We start from the raw sequence: 18376 nt of genomic DNA on the forward strand, positions 1-18376 counted from the left end.
GAGGCACGTGGGGCTCCTCCCACCTCTGGCCCTTACAGATGCTCGCTCGTGTCACCTGCCAGACACAGACGTCAACCGTCCCCTCCGCCCCTCCTTACACTTGGCCTGGGAGCTCAGGACCAGCTGCCTACACTCGGCACGGCCCGGGCCTGGGCCCGGCAAGGCAGATGAGAGCCAGCCCTCCAGGGCGGCCAGCGTGGCCCCTCCAGGAACTGCCAGACGGATGTGGAGTGTGGGCAGGGGTGGGAAGCAGGTGGCAGGGCCCGAGGAGAGCCCCCACGGGGAAAGCTCTAGAAAGTTACCTGGGAAGATGCCCCCAGGCCCCCACCTCCCGCCATGTGAGTGTGGGTGGCACACACAGAGCCTTGGTCGAGAGCTTTATTCCGGCCCCTGTGGGGCAGCAGCAGAAAGCTAGCCATCAGAGCTTCGCAGCACCCAGGAGGCCCCACCCCCCGGCACCCCAGAGGTACCAGGCTCCGGGTGCAGCCCCACCCAGGGCCCCTGGCGTTGGCCTCGCTCAGGCCTCATCCTCCTGCCATCTTCCCTGCCCCTCTTCGGCCCCAGGGCTAGGGGTGTCTCCTCCCCACGCTCCGTGCCTGGGCTGTTCTGCCCACCTGTGCCTCGTGAGAGCGCCCCCAGCCCGACCCCGGAGCTCCTCGTCGCTGCTCACGAGTCCCCGCCTCGGCAGCACCGCCCAGGAGCCCGTGGCCCACCTCCTAGGCCAAGGTCACACACAGAGAGTCCTGGCTTTTGTGGGCCTTGGCTCTGGTGCGGAGGGCGGTCAGCGCAGATGCTTCCTGGAACTCCTTGGCCATGAAGTAGTAGCAGATGGCGTCCAGACAGCAGTTGGCGTCCGAGAGTCTGCTAGTGATCTGGAGGGCAAGACCGATGGCACAGGTGCGCAGGCCCATGGCCGCGCGCAGAGTCAGCACCACGTGGAAGGGCAGGAAGCAGACCACGAACACGGCCAGGTTTGCCAGGACCATGCGGGAGGCCTTCCGGGTGGCTTCCGCCTGGACTGCGTCGGCGGCTGTCCTCTGGGCCAGGGCGGTCACCACCTGCAGAGAGCAGAAGACCAGCACGGCCAGCGGCAGGTAGAAGCCCAGCAGTGAGAAGACCACGGTGTAGGATTTCTGCCTGGAGCGGCTGGAGAAGCAGAAGCTGCCGTCCTGCATATTCAGGAACCAGCGAAGCACCAGGGAGCCCAGTACCAGCACCCAGAGCACGGCGCACACGGCCACGGCCTGGCGTGGGGAGCGGAGCCCGCGGGCTCGCAGTGGGTGCCGCACGGCCACGTAGCGGTCCACGGCGATGGCCATGACCAGGCTGATGCTCATGTACCTGTTGGCCAGGTAGATGCCCTGGGACAGCTGGCAGAGTGGCGAGTCTGTGCTGCTCTTCAGGAAGTGCAGAAAGAAGGGCAGGGCGCAGAGCAGGCAGAGGTCAGCCACGGCCAGGTTGGCCATGTAGACGCGGGTCTCCGTCCAGCGCAGCAGGCGGCAGCACAGCACCCACAGTGCCAGGCTGTTGAGCAGCAGACCCAGCACCAGGAGCCCGCCCGTGTAGATGAATAAGATGTACTTGACCGCCTGGGGCCCGGGGAGCTCCCTGGAGCCGCAGGTACTGTTGTTCATGGTCCTGGGGCTGCAGGAGGGGAGCAGGGTGTGAGGCGCGCAGGCCGCAGGCCGGGAGGGGAGCCCGGGCCCACCCACCTCCGGCCAGGGATGCAGGCGGTGAGCGCCCACCCCGCAGTCAGGAGCCCCCAGTTCACCTTCCCAAAGAAGAAATCAAAAGGAGCTCTGAGGCACCCTCCAGGCCACCCCCACCTGCTGGATGGGTGGGGAAACCAAGGCCTTCAGAGGCCCGCGGGCCCAAGGTGCACGGTGAGCAGACCCAGGGCTGGACCCAGCTCCCCTCCCCTCTCCCGAGCCCCGTCTGCAGGGACCTGCCTGCCGCTGGGCAGAGAGGAAATCGGGAGCCCACCGTCCACCTCCAGTCCCAGCCACCCCAACTCTGCCAGCTCTTGGGATGGGGGGGCCAGGGGGGCCAGCCTCGCCCCAGACCCAGTACCATTCTCACAGGGTGGGGGGACGCTCAGAGGCGACTCCAAGACAGGCTGAGGACAAAGCCCAGGGCCGCCTACTGCCCCCTCCACCCGCTCGGCAAACCCAGCTGCAGGTGGTGCCCGCGTCTGATCCACACCTGCACCTCGGTGGGCCGGCACCTGCCCCGCCTGGCCTTTCCTGGCTGCCGAGGTTCAGGACAGCAGGGTCTGTGGCTCAGTCAACCAGCTCTCCAGAAAACTCCAGAACTCCGTCTCCCTCCTCCCTCCCTCCCCCCTCCTTCCCTCCCCGCTCCTCCCTCCTCCCTCCCTCCCCCCTCCTTCCCTCCCCGCTCCTCCCTCCTCCCTCCCTCCCCCCTCCCCCCTCCTCCCTCCCTCCCTCCCTCCTACCAGTGCTTTATCCTCTTCCTGAGGGCACAGTGGCTGGGGCCACCCCAGGCGCCAGCCTCCCTCCCTCCCTCCCTCCCTCCGAGACCCTCCCCAGCTCTCTGCCCTGAGGTCCCACTTAGATTGGCCTGAGGCCACCCTGGGGTCAGGAGTCCCCTTGAGCTCCCTACAGCCAGGGCCATGAGGGCAGCCCTGCTCCTCTGGGTGCAGACCCGTGGCTCAGAGCCGGCCTTAGGGTGGCCCTGGGCGTCGTACACCCTGTCATCAGAAGCACGCACGTGGCCTCACCCTCCGTGCCTCTCGCTCCCCTGGACAGGCTCCGTGACACAGCCCGGGGCTGCCGGGATCAGCTCACCGGGGTGGAGGTGGGCGGGGTCAGCGCTCTGACATTCGGGGCCGGGGCAGATGGTGCAAAGGTCAGGCTCTGGCTTCACCCTGAGCCGGGCAGCACCCAGGGGTGCTGGTGTCAAACGTGCGGGACCACGGAGCACGCATGCGTGAGCGGCGCACGCCCACCAGACCCCCTCCCATCCCCCCACCTTTGTTTCTCTGGCTGGAAGGGCCTGGAGGGGTGGGACGGGAGTGGCCTTCCTTCCCCCATGGGCACAGGCCCTGTTGGGGGCTCGCTGACCTTTAGGTGAGGTAGGGAAGGGGGTTCAGTCCACTCAGGGGAGGGCCTGCAGCCAGGTCGGTGTGTTCTGCTCCGCCGGCCCCCTCCCCACACAGGCAGGGAAGAGTCCTGGAGCCCGTGGCTGCAGTGTCAGGTTCACTGGTGTCCGGCACGCGGGCGCCCACTTCCTCAGCCACGGCCCCCTGGGAGCCTCCAGGCCACAGGCCGCTAGGGAGGCAGGAGATCAGACTGTAGCCAGAGCAGAAGTCTTCCACCAGTTACCCCCATTCCACCTCTGCTGAATTATCAACGGCACATTTGCCAGAAATTACATTTTCATGGGCCCTTTCACCGTGTATGAAATCTCTACAGCCCCTGAGGAGCCTCTCTCCTCGTTTTCGCGGGGTTCTGCTTGTTCTCGCCCTGTTCTGAGTGACACTCTGCACAGGTTCTGTGACGCCCAGACCCACGCAGGCAGCCTCCTCAGACCCCGGAACCCACTGGAACAACTGCTGGGATCCTCCCTTCCCGTCCGCCTGCCCTGCTGGCCGCAGCCAAGCCAGCTGCGTGTGGCACCCCCAGCCCAGAGCCCGCGGAGCCTACTGGGAATGTCCCCTGATTCTGCAGGCCCAGCTGCCACAGGGGGTCCTCCGTGCCTCTCCCCACCCGAACTGGGTCCAGGGCCTGCCCCTCACTACTCGGGCCAGTGGTGCCGCACCAGTGGGTGGCTGCTGTCTCTTCTGGATCACCCGCAGCCCAGGGCACCGCCTGGGCGGGAGAAGAGGAGGCAGGCCTGTCCCCTCCCTTGATGCCCTCCACGCAGACGGCTGCCTAGGGTCTGGGCCCCGGTCCACACACCCCGGGGCGTATAACTTTCAGTGTAGCCTCAGCGTGGCCCAATATTTTGCGCAGGAAAGTTAAAAAATCTAACTGCAGTCTTTCAATTTTCCCTTTTATAATAAAACAAACTAACTGTCAGGGAGAAGGACACCAACTTTGCAAGCGTCTCAAGGTGCACACGAGACCCTGAGGAAATGCCTTGCTCGTGGTGCCTCATCTCTGTCCTTTAGGGTGAAAAAAGTTTGGGGAGTCAAGTCTCAAGGTCCAGCTCAAATAGCATGGGGTCCCCAGAAGGCATGGCAACCAGTTGAGGTCCCTGCCTGTGCCAGGCGAGGGCGTGGGGCCCTCTGTGGAGAACAGGGGCCCCAGCTGGCCTCCTGCTTGGATGTACAGACCTGTCACCTCCAACAGACACTGTGCACCATTGCCCTGTGGCGGCTACGGCCCCTTGCAGCACGGCCGGTGCTCAGGGTGCTTGGCTGTCAGGGGCCCTCTGCCAGTTCCTGCTGGGGGAGGCTGGCCCGAGGGGTAGGAGGACCTCAGAGGTGTCGCTTCCTGCTCCAGGGGTGACAGTGAGATCAGTCGGCTTCCCCTGCAAGACGTAGGAAGCCACCCTCTGATTATGCGCTGAAATACGTTTGCTGTCACCTGGAGATAAGTCTGGTCATGTTTGGGAGGTCCGAGCACAGCGCAGCCTCCCGCCAGCCCTCCCTGCTGGCCCCCCAAGGAACCCCGCAGACTCCCTGAATGGGATCTGGGGCAGAGAGTGGGCACAGACCCCCGTTGCCTGGGCACCATAGCGACCTCTGGAGCTGTGACCCCACTTTAGAAATAGCCCAGGATCCAGGACAAGTTTCACAAAGCAGCGCTCACTGTGCTAGGAAAACCCCACTCAGATGCCTCCTCCTCCAGCTTCAGATGCTTGTCTCAACCCACGGATACATTTCAGAGACTTGAATGAGGTGGGAGTCCAGGACCTGGGAGACACCCTAAGTTCCTCTGCACTGCTGTCCACGCTCATGCCCCCTTTCTAGACCATCACCTCCCGCAGATCTCCATCAGGACACTCTGCTGAGGTTCAAAACCCTATCCCAGCTCCCACCTGCTGAGACCCCATCCCAGCCCTCATTCCGGTCTGAGACCCCATCCCAGCCCTCATTCCGGTCTGAGACCCCATCCCAGCCCTCATTCCGGTCTGAGACCCCATCCCAGCCCTCATTCCGGTCTGAGACCCCATCCCAGCCCTCACCTGCTGAGACCCCATCCCAGCCCTCATTCCGGTCTGAGACCCCATCCCAGCCCTCACCTGCTGAGACCCCATCCCAGCTCTCATTCCGGTCTGAGACCCCATCCCAGCCCTCATTCCGGTCTGAGACCCCATCCCAGCCCTCATTCCGGTCTGAGACCCCATCCCAGCCCTCATTCCGGTCTGAGACCCCATCCCAGCCCTCATTCCGGTCTGAGACCCCATCCCAGCCCTCATTCCGGTCTGAGACCCCATCCCAGCCCTCATTCCGGTCTGAGACCCCATCCCAGCCCTCACCTGCTGAGACCCCATCCCAGCCCTCATTCCGGTCTGAGACCCCATCCCAGCCCTCATTCCGGTCTGAGACCCCATCCCAGCCCTCATTCCGGTCTGAGACCCCATCCCAGCCCTCATTCCGGTCTGAGACCCCATCCCAGCCCTCATTCCGGTCTGAGACCCCATCCCAGCCCTCATTCCGGTCTGAGACCCCATCCCAGCCCTCACCTGCTGAGACCCCATCCCAGCCCTCATTCCGGTCTGAGACCCCATCCCAGCCCTCACTCCGGTCTGAGACCCCATCCCAGCCCTCACTCCGGTCTGAGACCCCATCCCAGCCCTCACTCCGGTCTGAGACCCCATCCCAGCCCTCACTCCGGTCTGAGACCCCATCCCAGCCCTCACTCCGGTCTGAGACCCCATCCCAGCCCTCACTCCGGTCTGAGACCCCATCCCAGCCCTCACTCCGGTCTGAGACCCCATCCCAGCCCTCACTCCGGTCTGAGACCCCATCCCAGCCCTCACTCCGGTCTGAGACCCCATCCCAGCCCTCACTCCGGTCTGAGACCCCATCCCAGCCCTCACTCCGGTCTGAGACCCCATCCCAGCCCTCACTCCGGTCTGAGACCCCATCCCAGCCCTCACTCCGGTCTGAGACCCCATCCCAGCCCTCACTCCGGTCTGAGACCCCATCCCAGCCCTCACTCCGGTCTGAGACCCCATCCCAGCCCTCACTCCGGTCTGAGACCCCATCCCAGCCCTCACTCCGGTCTGAGACCCCATCCCAGCCCTCACTCCGGTCTGAGACCCCATCCCAGCCCTCACTCCGGTCTGAGACCCCATCCCAGCCCTCACTCCGGTCTGAGACCCCATCCCAGCCCTCACTCCGGTCTGAGACCCCATCCCAGCCCTCACTCCGGTCTGAGACCCCATCCCAGCCCTCACTCCGGTCTGAGACCCCATCCCAGCCCTCACTCCGGTCTGAGACCCCATCCCAGCCCTCACTCCGGTCTGAGACCCCATCCCAGCCCTCACTCCGGTCTGAGACCCCATCCCAGCCCTCACTCCGGTCTGAGACCCCATCCCAGCCCTCACTCCGGTCTGAGACCCCATCCCAGCCCTCACTCCGGTCTGAGACCCCGGTCCCAGGGGTGCTGGCCTGCTGAGCCTGGCTGAGCTCAGCCTGGCTGAGCTGCCAAAGGCTATGCAGGTGCTACCTGATGGGGGTGGTGGGGAAGCAGGGCTGAGGTGAGCCGGTCCCCCTGACTGTGCGCCTCCTTCAAGCCGGCAGGCGGTGGGCAGGCTGATGACAGCAGCGTCGGGGTGGCATGGCTCCCCACCACCTGCACCAGCCCCACCCCAGGGCTGCCTGGGGGAGTTTCTGGGAGAGGAAGTGGGGTGCTAGAGGCCGCCGGTGCCAACACCTCCAGAGGAGCGGTGTGCTTGCTAAGACAGCACTCGCTCTGGAGACGGCCCGAGCTAGCGAGTCCAGACCACCAGGCGGCGCGGGGGCACCCTCTCTCCCATCGTCTCTGGCCTCTCTGGATGGCGTTGAGCCTTTCCCAGGGCTGAGCCCCGTGGCTGCGGTCGCTGCCCGCACGCCACCCCGGCACGCTGGCAGGAAGGCCCTGCACCCTCGCACGCACTACACCCACGCTGACGCTGACGGGGTGACCGCGGACACATGGGGGCTTCCTGCAGCTCTGCTCCAGCCGCAGGCTCGTCCCTCCCCTCCACCAGCTGCACCTCGTCACACCCACCTCCTCAGGGGCCTTCTTTCCAGACCATCCCTTCCCCTGGTCTAGAGTGTTCTCCTCCCCCGCTCCGCCAGGCCCTCCCGGGGCGTTCTCTTCTCCCCACTCTGAGCTCAGGGCTGGGACACCCTGCTCAAAGGGCTACTCCCGCCCCCTGCAGAGCCCACCTCCGGGCTACGCAGCCCTCCGCTTGGGTCCCACAGCACCTGGCCTCAGCACCTCTCTCTGCACAGACTGCCAGGGGCTGCGAGAGCTCCGACCCCAGCCCTGCCCATCTCCACAGGCAGAAACTGAGGCCCGAGAAGGGGAGTGGCTGGCCCAGGCCTCCTAAGCCTGCAGAGACCCTGCCCAGAGGCCCCTGAGGAGGGCCCGGGCTCCACCCTCCAGACCCAGGCCTGAGGGTCCCGCCGTGGGCTCCTCCCCTGCCTTGCCTGCTCTCTGCCCGTCCCCCGACCCCCAGCCTCCCCAGCCTCCTCCCCCGGCCCCTCCCTAGCCCCCCACCCTGCCTGGCGTCCTCCACAGGGCTTCCCCTGAATGTCTACTGTGTCCTTGTTCTGGGACCCCACCCACTCTTGCGCATAGTAGGGCCTCAACAAATCCCGTTCACCGGTCAGCAGGGCCCCCAACCGGAGAATCCAACCGGGTGGCCAGCGCCAAGGAACAAGCAGATTCTTGGCCCATAGCGGGCGCGCTGTAAACGGGAGTGGCCGCAGGCTCAGAACCCTGTCGGCCTGGAGTGGGATGGAGCATCTCTCCCCACCTCCCTGCCCCACGGCCCCTCCGTCTACTGGCCCTTCGGCCAGCTCCCTCCCAGTGGAGGGAGCTGGGGCTGCTCAGGGGAGGGCCGGGTCCTTTCCTCAAGTCCCACTAGATCCCCGGGGCTCCGAGAGGCCTGGCCCATTCTCACTGCCGGCTGGTCTCAACACCATAAAGGACCCTCCTCAGAGAAGGGCCGGGAAGGACCCCACTGCTGGCGCCCACCGTGGAGCCCCCCGCGCCTCGTCCCAGCACCCTCCTCTCCGGCTTTGCACGTGCTAGGGAGCCCACGTGGCAGGCCCGTGGGTGGTGGCGGTCCAGGCGCATATCTGAAGGAGGGTCTCTCCTGCCCCTCCTCCCGGCCCCCCACCCCTCCGAACGTTTGGGGTTTGAGAGAAAAAGGCTGCTGGCAACAGCTGCAGCTGGGAGATAGGCATCACTACCCACCCTATCTAGGTGAGCCTCCCTTCGAGGGACGTGCCCCCCGGAGGCGGAGTCACTCCAGCGTAGGCTCTGGACGTGGCCCAGGGCCCCTACCGCACCGCCACCCGGGAACCTCACTGCTTCCCGGGCCCCAGCTTCCTCACCTCGGGTGGCAGCGAGGCCCCTGCGGTCAGGGTCAAGGAGGGGACAAAGCCCTGAGAGTGGGGGATTCAGGACCCTGGCCGAGAAAGAGGACGAAGGACCCTGAGGACACCCAGGTGGGGTGTCCTGAGCCGGGCAGTGTGGCCCCTGGCCAAGGGCCTTGACCCACCCAGGCTGTCCTCCCCAGGCTACATACACTCTGTGTCCACTCCGACCTCACTCTACACTACGGTCTGCCCCTCTTCTGTGCCCACCGTCGCCGCCCCACGCGTGGGCAAGCGTGCTGGACATGGCTGGCGGGGGGCGGGGGCGGGGGCCATGGCCAGGTGGGCGTACCCAGCACGGGGCAGCGTGCAGTCATATCGCGAGGCTTCACAGAGGGCAGGTCAGGACCTGGAGGCTTCTTGAAGGAGGAGGCCCTGGAGCTGGACCTGGGAGGTGGGAGGAGTGGAGAGGGGGAGGGGCTTCCTGGAAGATGGAAGCGCGACGCCTGCCTGGGCTCCGGGACAGAAGGCTGGAGATGAGCCACAGCCTCTCTTGCACGATCCCCAGCACAGCTGGGCGGACGGGGCAGCTGGACTGCCCGCAGGGAGATGTGGCCGTTGGCGCAGGCGGAGGGGGACCCCGCGCACCGGGCACCTCCAGAGCCTGGCGGCCGCGGAGGCCGGTGAGCCTGGCGGCCGCGGAGGCCGGTGAGCCTGGCGGGCCGCGGAGGCCGGTGAGCCTGGCGGCCGCGGAGGCCGGTGAGCCTGGCGGGCCGTGGAGGCCGGTGAGCCTGGCGGGCCGTGGAGGCCGGTGAGCCTGGCGGGCCGTGGAGGCTGGTCTTCCATCGCGCCTCTCGGCCTGAGGCAAAGGAATGCCGGGCCCACCACCTGCCTTTAATCTAGTAGACGCTGACTCTCTGTTCTCGTGGATTCTGCATTATCTCTGGTGTACTGAAATATTGCACCGAAGGAGCCTTTATCTTGATTACTGACTTCTGTGGGGCCTCGTAGATGTGCCGGGCCGAGGCCTCACTTGCCTCACCTGCCTCACCCGCCTCACCCGCCTCACCCTGGCCCAGGCGCCTGGCCGGGATGGCGTGGGCCCGTGGGCCCGTGGGCCCGTGGGCCCTGGGCTCAGCCTTGGGCCTGGCATCCCTGCGAGGCTGAGAGAGGAGGCGTGGGCTTCTGTCACGGCAGGTACTTTCTGTTCCCCTCTTCTCGGAAACCAGGCCTGGGAAACATCCCTCCCGCCTCCCGCTGGTTTGGCCAAAAGCCAGCCTGGGGGCCCTGTCATCTGCCCCTGCTCTCACCGTAGTGGGGCAAGGCGGGGGTGACTGCAGGACGCCACGCGGGGAGTGGAGGAGGATGGGAGCACACCCCTCAGGAAACTGCGGGCGATGGGGACACGGCTCGGGGGAGGAAGAGGATCCCCCTCGCCCTCCTCCCGCTGGCCGGCAGCCCTGCCCTGGGCCGCCCGCTCTTCCTCCCAGTCCCTTCAGCCTTGTCCCGGGTCCTCATGCCAGCCACTCGAGCCCCCGCACCCTGAACCGCTGCCGGCCCTGTTCGCACTGGGCGGGCTGCTTCTCCCCCGCAGGCCCTGGGCCCTGGGTGCCCCCTGAGCCATCAGACCAGCCTCAGCTCCCCAGAGGAAGGCCGGGAGAGGCAGGGGACAGACCCTTCCGGTCCGGGCTGCCCCCTCGCCCCATCCTCTCCGGCACCGTCCCCCCGTCCCCTCACCCAGCAGCCGCTGGCCTCTAGGAGCCCTTCTCTGCTGGGTCTGCCCCCCACCCCCCGGCCTGGCTCTTCCCAGCCTCACTCCCTTTGTCTCCCTGCAGGTTGGTCGGTCTCTCTCTCTCTCTCTCTCTCTCTCTCTCTCTCTCTCAGGGGCAATGGATGAGCCCAGGTCCCCGGCTCTGCCCACAGCCTCACAGCCCCTCAGGGCACCCGGCGATGGGATCCACAGACCAGAGGCACGGCCAGATGGGGCCTCGCAGGCCCAACTGCCCGCCACCTGGGGAGAGCCACCTGCGGAAGGCATCCTTCTGTGACTGGACATTGGGAATCGGCCAGCAAGGGGACGAGGCCAGGAATCAGCCCTCTGTCCTCGGGCGCCTTCCTGGCACCTTGGCTGGCCTCCTGTCTGCTGGAAGCGCACTCAAGTGTCACTGGCTGGGGTGACACAGTGGCTGGAATTGGACAGGAGCCGGGGAGTTGATCCTCATGGGGCAGGAGACCTGGGGTTCTCTGTACTAGACTCCCTACCTTGATATACAGCTGAGCTTCCCGTAATAAAGTTTATAAAAATAGAGACACAGGTGCGTGGCTGGGGAAGGGTCTGCGTTAGGTGGGCAGATGAGGCGGCCGGTCAGCAAGGGCACGTGGAGCGGGAGGGGCTGCCTGCCCGAGTCCAGCTCTTCGGCCCGAGGTGCCCTCAACCCAAGACTTGCCCTGTGCCAAGCCTGGCGCTCACCCGGCCGCCAGCGCAGGGCCTCGGGCACGACCCACGACTCATCTCCGTGCACTGCCCGCTGGCCGGGGGCACGCGCGGCAGCCGGCAGCTCTGCCACCCGCCTCCCTCCTAGACCCCGCCTCCTGCCCGCCAGCCCCGCCTGGCTCAGCGGCAGATGCCACCACGGCCAGCAGCGGCCCTCCCGCAGAAGGCCTCCAGCCCCTGCCCCTGCGGCTGCCACCTCTGTCCTTCCACAAAGCCACTACGTGGCCTCTGAGGCCCGCCCTGCTCACCCTGCCCCCCGTTCGCTCATTCGTTCACCCCCTCAGCAAATGTGGCTGAGCGGGGAGGGGTGTGGGCAGGAGGGCAGGGGGTACCAGAGGCCCGGCAGCCGCCCTCGGGGCCTGGCTGTGCCGCAGGCGGGGGACAGGGAGGCCAGCTCCCACGGGCCACCTTTGGACGCCCACTGTGTCACCCGCACGGGCTCGTGTTTCCCCCTCAGACGGTGGAGTCAGTGGGACGCAGCCAGAGAGGGAGGGCACCGGGCTTGGAAGCACCAGGGAGGACGTGGCGGCCACGCCGCATGCCTGCCCTCGGCCTCTGGCCTCCACTGCCACCCGGTCCCCACCCGGCCAGGGAGCCCGCGGGGGGCCGGCTCTGAGCGGCGCAAGGATGGCTGCCCTGTTTCCAGGAACGAGCAGGCACATCCGGGGCGGGGAGCCTGTGGCCCTCTGGTCAGCCCGCCAGCGCGGCAGATGCTCTCCAGGCTCTGGAATGTCCCTCCGTCTGTGACCACCACACAGGCCAGGGGCCCGGCGGACAGAGGCCATGGGTCCAGGGCACGCACTCCGGTGCCCTGGGACGGGCATCCCTGGCGTCCGGCCGTCCCGGCGCCACTACTCTCTCACTGCAAGCTCCCCCACCCAGTCCCCCTCGTAAATCCCTGGTGCCCCCAGACAGACCCCGCTTCCACCCTCCTATGCTCTGCAGCCCCTTCCTACCCCCGTGCTCCCTTCGCCCTGGGACCCCTTGGCGCCCAACAGAGGCCAAGCCAGGGATGTCCAGTCCTCTCCCAGCTGGCTGAGGGCAGGGGCGCCTGACGGCCCATCGGGCCTCCTCTGGGGCGGCTCCCAGGCCGCCCGCTCCGTCACCTGCCCTGAACCCCGGGACCCCTCCCGCAGGGGCGGTTGGTGGGCCATGGTGCTGCTCCAACCGCAGGTTCCTGCCTGCTCCAGGGTCTCCTTCCCCTTTCTCTGCCCAGGGTTTCTCTGCCTGGAAGGCAGCTGCTGGCCCCATGACAGCCCCCCCTGGGACTCCACGTCCCCGGGCGGCCCTCCAGCGCCAGCATCCCACCTGGTCTCGGGCTTCCCTTCCCAGCAGAGATGGCCATCCCGGCCAGCGCCGCCCCACCCGGGCATCCCCTGCCCACTCTCCGCCCTCCTTCCTCACCAGGTGGCCAGTCCCCTGCAGGGGCCCCCACTGCCCAACAGCAGCTCCCAGGCCCTGCTCCCGGCGACGACCTCGGGCTGGGGAGTCCAATGGGCAGAGAGCAACCCAAGTGTGTGCCCAGCACACATCATCCTTGCCTTAAAGTCAGCAGCTGGATTCAGAGCAGGAGGGGGCGCGTCTCCCTTGAAAGGCTCCTGTCTCTCCACGAGGGGTTTCCCCCTTCCCCCCTTCCCTAAGAGCAGCCAGCCTTTAGCTCAGGCTGGTTTCAGCCAGTCTGTCTGGGGCGAGCCCAACTTAACAAGCACCCCACCCACCTATGCACATGTATGTATACACACATGCCTGTACATACACGTGCACGCACACACACATGCACACGTACATAGACACACACACGTACAGAGACACACAGACGCAATCACAGGCACAGATACATGCATACACATATATGTATACATGCATACACGTATATGTACAGCAGTTCAGGGCAGATTCATGGGCCCTACCCTCGCACCTGCTCACCCTCACCTGGGCCACGAACCTCTGCTCTTACCTCCCCCACCTGCCCGTTCTGGGCCCCTTGCAGCAGGCCTGCCACCCCATCCACCAGCTGTTCGTTTCCCCCCACTATCTGCTGAGGGCCCTCTGGCAGCCCCTGAGCCAAGCAGCTGGTCTCCTGCTTGAGGTCAGGGTCAGTCTGCACAGCCCCATGTGGTGGGGCTGCACTTCCAGGAAGTCAGTACTGGGGCAGACTGGTCAGACTGCAGGGCTGTGGAAAGCTGCTGGGGCTGCTCCTGCTTAGATAAGCGGCCAGGAGAGGGGTGGGGCGTGCGGAACGTGCCCCGGAGAGGGTGGGGGGGGGGGCTGGCTGCAAGAGCAGCTTCTGGAGCAGGACAGAGCACGACACAACTCGTGAGACCCGTCCCCAGGGAAGTGCTGCCGGCCGAGAGGATGGGCCCCTTGTCGGCCATGGTGCTGCGATGCTCCCCCCGCTGCACTTCCCCCTCTGGAGAAGCCTGGCCTGGGTCTGGCTGACTGCTTGCCTCCCCTGGGGGCCCAGCCCTCTGCAGAGCCTGGCTAGAGGACAGTAAGTGCCTCAGGCCCATACGTTCTCCCAAAAGACAAAAGACGTCTGCACGCACAGTGTCTGCTTCTCCCAACCCCTCCTTGCTCCGCCACTGGGATTTGGGACCCACCATGGTCAGCACATAGAGGCATCCTCCCTGAGGGCCCTCTGGCTGCCATGTCGTAGACCCAGCAGGCCCTGGCAGACCACCTTGTTCCATCTCCCAGCAGCACTGTGCAGAGGTGAACTATCCCTAGTTCTTTACTTTTAAAATGTTTTAATGAAACGTTAACTAGGTCTAATGCACACCAGGTACCTGTGCACAGGTAAGGGGGAGGCCCTCAGATGGCCTCTGAGGCCCCCTTGCATGCTGTCTGGATCTGGCCGCAGGACCCAGGGCACAGGCTAACTGCTGGGCCACTGCCCTTCTGGCTCTGAGACGGTGGTGCACTCGCCTTATTTTGCTCTTTCCTCTCTGGCCTCTCCTCTCACATCCCTGTTGTTCTCCATCTGGGTCCCTAACTTGGGGTTTGCTGGGGTTTGGTCCTGGGCCCTTTCTCGCCCCATCACACACTCTCCATACAGATTCACCCAGTCCTGTTGATTCAAGAATCACCCCTATCCCCTGACCCCTCTGCCAGCTCCAGCCCAGACCTCTGGACCACACATGGACTGTCCACAAGGCATCTTCTCTTGGACATATAACAAGCACTTTAAGCGCAACTTGACCAGAACTGACCACATCATCAAGCCCCTTCATCATACCCCCATGCTGTAATCTTCCTTCAGAGTTCCCCATCTCAGAGAATGATCCCTCTTGTGGCCCAGGCCAGATATTTGAGTGTCATTCTTAACACACAAATTTCCACTCCCTCCTACATCTAATCAGTCATTGATAAGTTAAATATGCAGATTGTAAGCACAATAGCAATCATTGAAAAGATAAAACAGGGAGGCATAATAAATAAACCAACGGAGGACATGAATGGAATATGAAACAAAGTACTCAATCCAAAAGTGGGAGGAAAAGAGACAAAGAATAGATGAGATAAATAGAAAACAATAGCAAGATGGTAGATCTAGCCCAACCATATCAATAATCACATTAAATATAACTGGTCTAAACACTCCAATTAAAAGGCAAAGATTATCAAACTGATTAAAAATGCAAGAAGTGACAATATACTCTCTAAATGATATACACTTTAAACAAATAGATAGATTAAAAGCAAAAAATGAAAACAAAGTGAAAGAATGGAAGAAGATGTAAAATGAAAACACTAATCATAAGAAATTTGGGATGGCTGTATTGATATCTAAGTAGACTTCAATACAGGGACTCTTACTGGAGATAAAAAGATGACACTTCATATTGATAAAAGGATCAACTCAGAAGAATAAATAGACAAATCCACACTTATGATAGGTTATTTTGACACTCCTCTCTCAGTAACTGAGAAAAAAATTATTAAGGATACAGTAGACCTGAACGACATCAATCGACTTGCCCACACTGGTGTCCACAGAGCAGCATACCCAACAAGAGCAGAATACCCATTCTTTTCAAGTACACATGAATAGTCTCCAAAATAGGCTATATACTGGGCCAGAAAGCAAGTCTCAAAACAATTAAGAGGATTTAAATCATATAGAATATGTTCTTCAAATACAACACAACTAAATGAGAAATCAGTAGCAGAAGATATAAGCTATCTAAAGAATGCCCAAATATTTGGAAATTAAGCAACATAAGTATAACAAACTCAAGGTTAAATAGGTAATCAAAGGGAAATCAGAAAATATTTTGAACTAATTGATATGAAAACACAACTTATCAATATTTGTGAGATAAAGCTAATGCAGTGTTTAGAGAAAAACTTGTAGCTTTAAGTGCTGATACTGGGAAAGAGAAAAGGCCTAAAATCATTCATCTAAGATTTCACTTTGGGAAGCTATAAAACAACAACAACAACAAACTAAACCCAAGTAAGTAGAAGAAAGGAAATAAGAAAAGGTAAAAGTAATATAATAGAAAAATTACAACAGAGAAATATCAATAAAATGGAAGTTGGTTCTTTGAAAAGATCAATGAAGCTGGTAGACCTCTGGCTAAACTGATCAAGAAAAAAAAATCCAGACAAAGGATCATTCACTCCTTGATCAGCTGGAGGCAATGGAACTCAGACTGGATACAAACAGACTGACTTTAAATCCCAGCGCTTGCTACTTACTAGCTGTGGCCAGATGATCTCTGTGTTCCTCTTTATCCTCATTTTGTAAAACACACATAATACAAGATTATGTATTGGAGCCTGAATCAAGATGGCAGAGTAGAAGGACGTGCTCTTACTCTCTCTTGCAAAAAAACCAGAATCACAACTAATTGCTGAACAGTCATTGACAGGAAGACACTGGAACTCACCAAAAAAGATACCCCACATCCAAAGACAAAGGAGAAGCCACAATGAGAAGGTAGGAGGGGTGCAATCCAATAAAATCAAATCCTATAACTGCTGGTTGGTTGGCTCACAAACTGGAGAACACTTATACCACAGAAGTCCACCCACTAGAGTGAAGGTTCTGAGCCCCACGTCAGGCTTCCCAACCTAGGGCTAGGGCAATGGGAGGAGGAATTCCTAGAGAATCAGACTTTGAAGTCTAGCGGGATTTGATTGCAGGACTCTGACAGGACTGGGGGAAACAGAGACTCCACTCTTGGAGGGCGCACACAAAGTAGTGTGCACATTGGGACCCAGGGGAGGGACCCAGGGGAAGGGCCCAGGGGAAGTGACCCCACGGGAGACTGAACCAGACCTACCTTCTAGTGTTGGAGGGTCTCCTGCAGAGGCAGTGGGTGGCTGTGGGTCACCGTGAGGACAAGGACACTGGCAGCAGAAGTTCTGGGAAGTACTCCCTGGCGTGAGCCCTTCCAGAGTCCACCACTAGCCCCACCAAAGAGCCTGAAGGCTCCAGTGTTGGGTTGCCTCAGGCCAAACAACCAACAGGGAGGGAACCCAGCCCTACCCATCAGCAGTCAAGTGAATTAAAGTTTTACTGGGCTCTGCCCACCAGAGCAACACCCAGCTCTACCCACCACCAGTCCCTCCCAGCAGGAAACTTTCACAAACCTCTTAGATTGCCTCATTCACCAGAAGGCAGACAGCAGAAGCAAGAAGAACTACAATCCTGCAGCCTGTGGAACAAAAACCACATTCACAGAAAGATAGACAAGATGAAAAGGCAGAGGACTTTGTACCAGATGAAGGAAAAAGATAAAACCCCAGAAAAACAACTAAATGAAGTGGAGATAGGCAACCTTCCAGAAAAAGAATTCAGAATAATGATAGTGAAGATGATCCAGGACCTTGGAAAAAGGATGGAGACAAAGATCAAGAAGATGTAAGAAATGTTTAACAAAGACCTAGAAAAATTAAAGAACAAACAAACAGATGAATAATACAATAACTGAAATGAAAACTACACTAGAAGGAATCAATAGCAGAATATCTGAGGCAGAAGAACGGATAAGTGACCTGGAAGACAGAATGGTGGAATTCACTACCGCAGAAGAGAATAAAGCAAAAAGAATGAAAAGAAATGAAGACAGCCTAAGAGATCTCTGGGACAACATTAAACGCAACAACATTCACGTTATAGGGGTCTCAGAAGAAGACAGAGAGAAAGGACCCGAGAAAATATTTGAAGAGATTATGGTTGAAAACTTCCCTAACATGGGAAAGGAAATAGTCACCCAAGTCCAGGAAGCGCAGAGAGTCCCATACAGGATAAACCCAAGGAGAAACACGCCGAGACACATAATAATCAAATTGGCAAAAATTAAAGACAAAGAAAAATTATTGAAAGCAGCAAGGGAAAAACAACAAATAACATACAAGGGAACTCCCATAAGGTTAACAGCTGATTTCTCAGCAGAAACTCTACAAGCCGGAAGGCAGTGACATGATATACTTAAAGTGATGGAAGCGAAGAACCTACAACCAAGATTACTCTACCCGGCAAGGATCTCATTCAGATTCGATGGAGAAATCAAAAGCTTTACAGACAAGCAAAAGCTAAGAGAATTCAGCACCACCAAACCAGCTCTACAACAAATGCTAAAGGAACTTCTCTAAGTGGGAAACACAAGAGAAGAAAAGGACCTACAAAAACAAACCCAAAACAATTAAGAAAATGGTCATAGGAACATACATATGGATAATTACCTTAAACGTGAATGGATTAAAAGCTCCAACCAAAAGACACAGGCTTGCTGAATAGATACAAAAACAAGACCAATATATATGCTGTCTACAGGAGACCCACTTCAGACCTAGGGACACATACAGACTGAAAGTGAGGGGATGGAAAAAGATATTCCAGGCAAATAGAAATCAAAAGAAAGCTGGAGTAGCAGTACTCATATCAGATAAAATAGACTTTAAAATAAAGAATGTTACAAGAGACAAGGAAGGACACTACATAATGATCAAGGGATCAATCCAAGAAGAAGATATAACAATTATAAATATATATGCACTCAACACAGGAGCACCTCAATGCATAAGGCAACTGCTAACAGCTATAAAAGAGGAAATCAACAGTAACACAATAATAGTGGGGGACTTTAACACCTCACTTACACCAATGGACAGATCATCCAAAATGAAAATAAACAAGGAAACAGAAGCTTTAAATGACAAAATAGACCAGATAGATTTAATTAATATTTATAGGACATTCCATCCAAAAACAGCAGATTACACTTTCTTCTCAAGTGTGCATGGAACATTCTCCAGGATAGATCACATCTTGGGTCACAAGTCAAGCCTCAGTAAATTTAAGAAAATTGAAATCACATCAAGCATCTTTTCTGACCACAACGCTATGAGACTAGAAATCAATTACAGGGAAG

The 18376-nt window shown here is 59.8% G+C and overlaps 1 protein-coding gene across 3 annotated transcripts in view; it reads right to left on the reverse strand.

Annotated features, from left to right (window-relative positions):
* Positions 1 to 364: 364 nt before the first annotated feature.
* The window catches only part of GPR35 (G protein-coupled receptor 35), a 36949-nt gene continuing 18937 nt past the window's right edge, over positions 365 to 18376 (reverse strand). For 2 of the 3 annotated variants that reach the window (XM_060151658.1, XM_060151657.1), the window contains exon 2: positions 365 to 1644. In XM_060151658.1, the coding sequence (XP_060007641.1) occupies positions 717 to 1634 (918 nt within the window). In that variant the 5' untranslated portion in view covers positions 1635 to 1644 and the 3' untranslated portion in view covers positions 365 to 716. Of the gene's footprint in view, positions 1645 to 3080; positions 3773 to 18376 lie in introns of those variants that run through there. The other variant, XM_060151656.1, reaches the window with a different exon arrangement.

The sequence above is a fragment of the Lagenorhynchus albirostris genome, chromosome 6 (assembly GCF_949774975.1).
Source record: "Lagenorhynchus albirostris chromosome 6, mLagAlb1.1, whole genome shotgun sequence".
NCBI classification, from domain to species: domain Eukaryota; kingdom Metazoa; phylum Chordata; class Mammalia; order Artiodactyla; family Delphinidae; genus Lagenorhynchus; species Lagenorhynchus albirostris.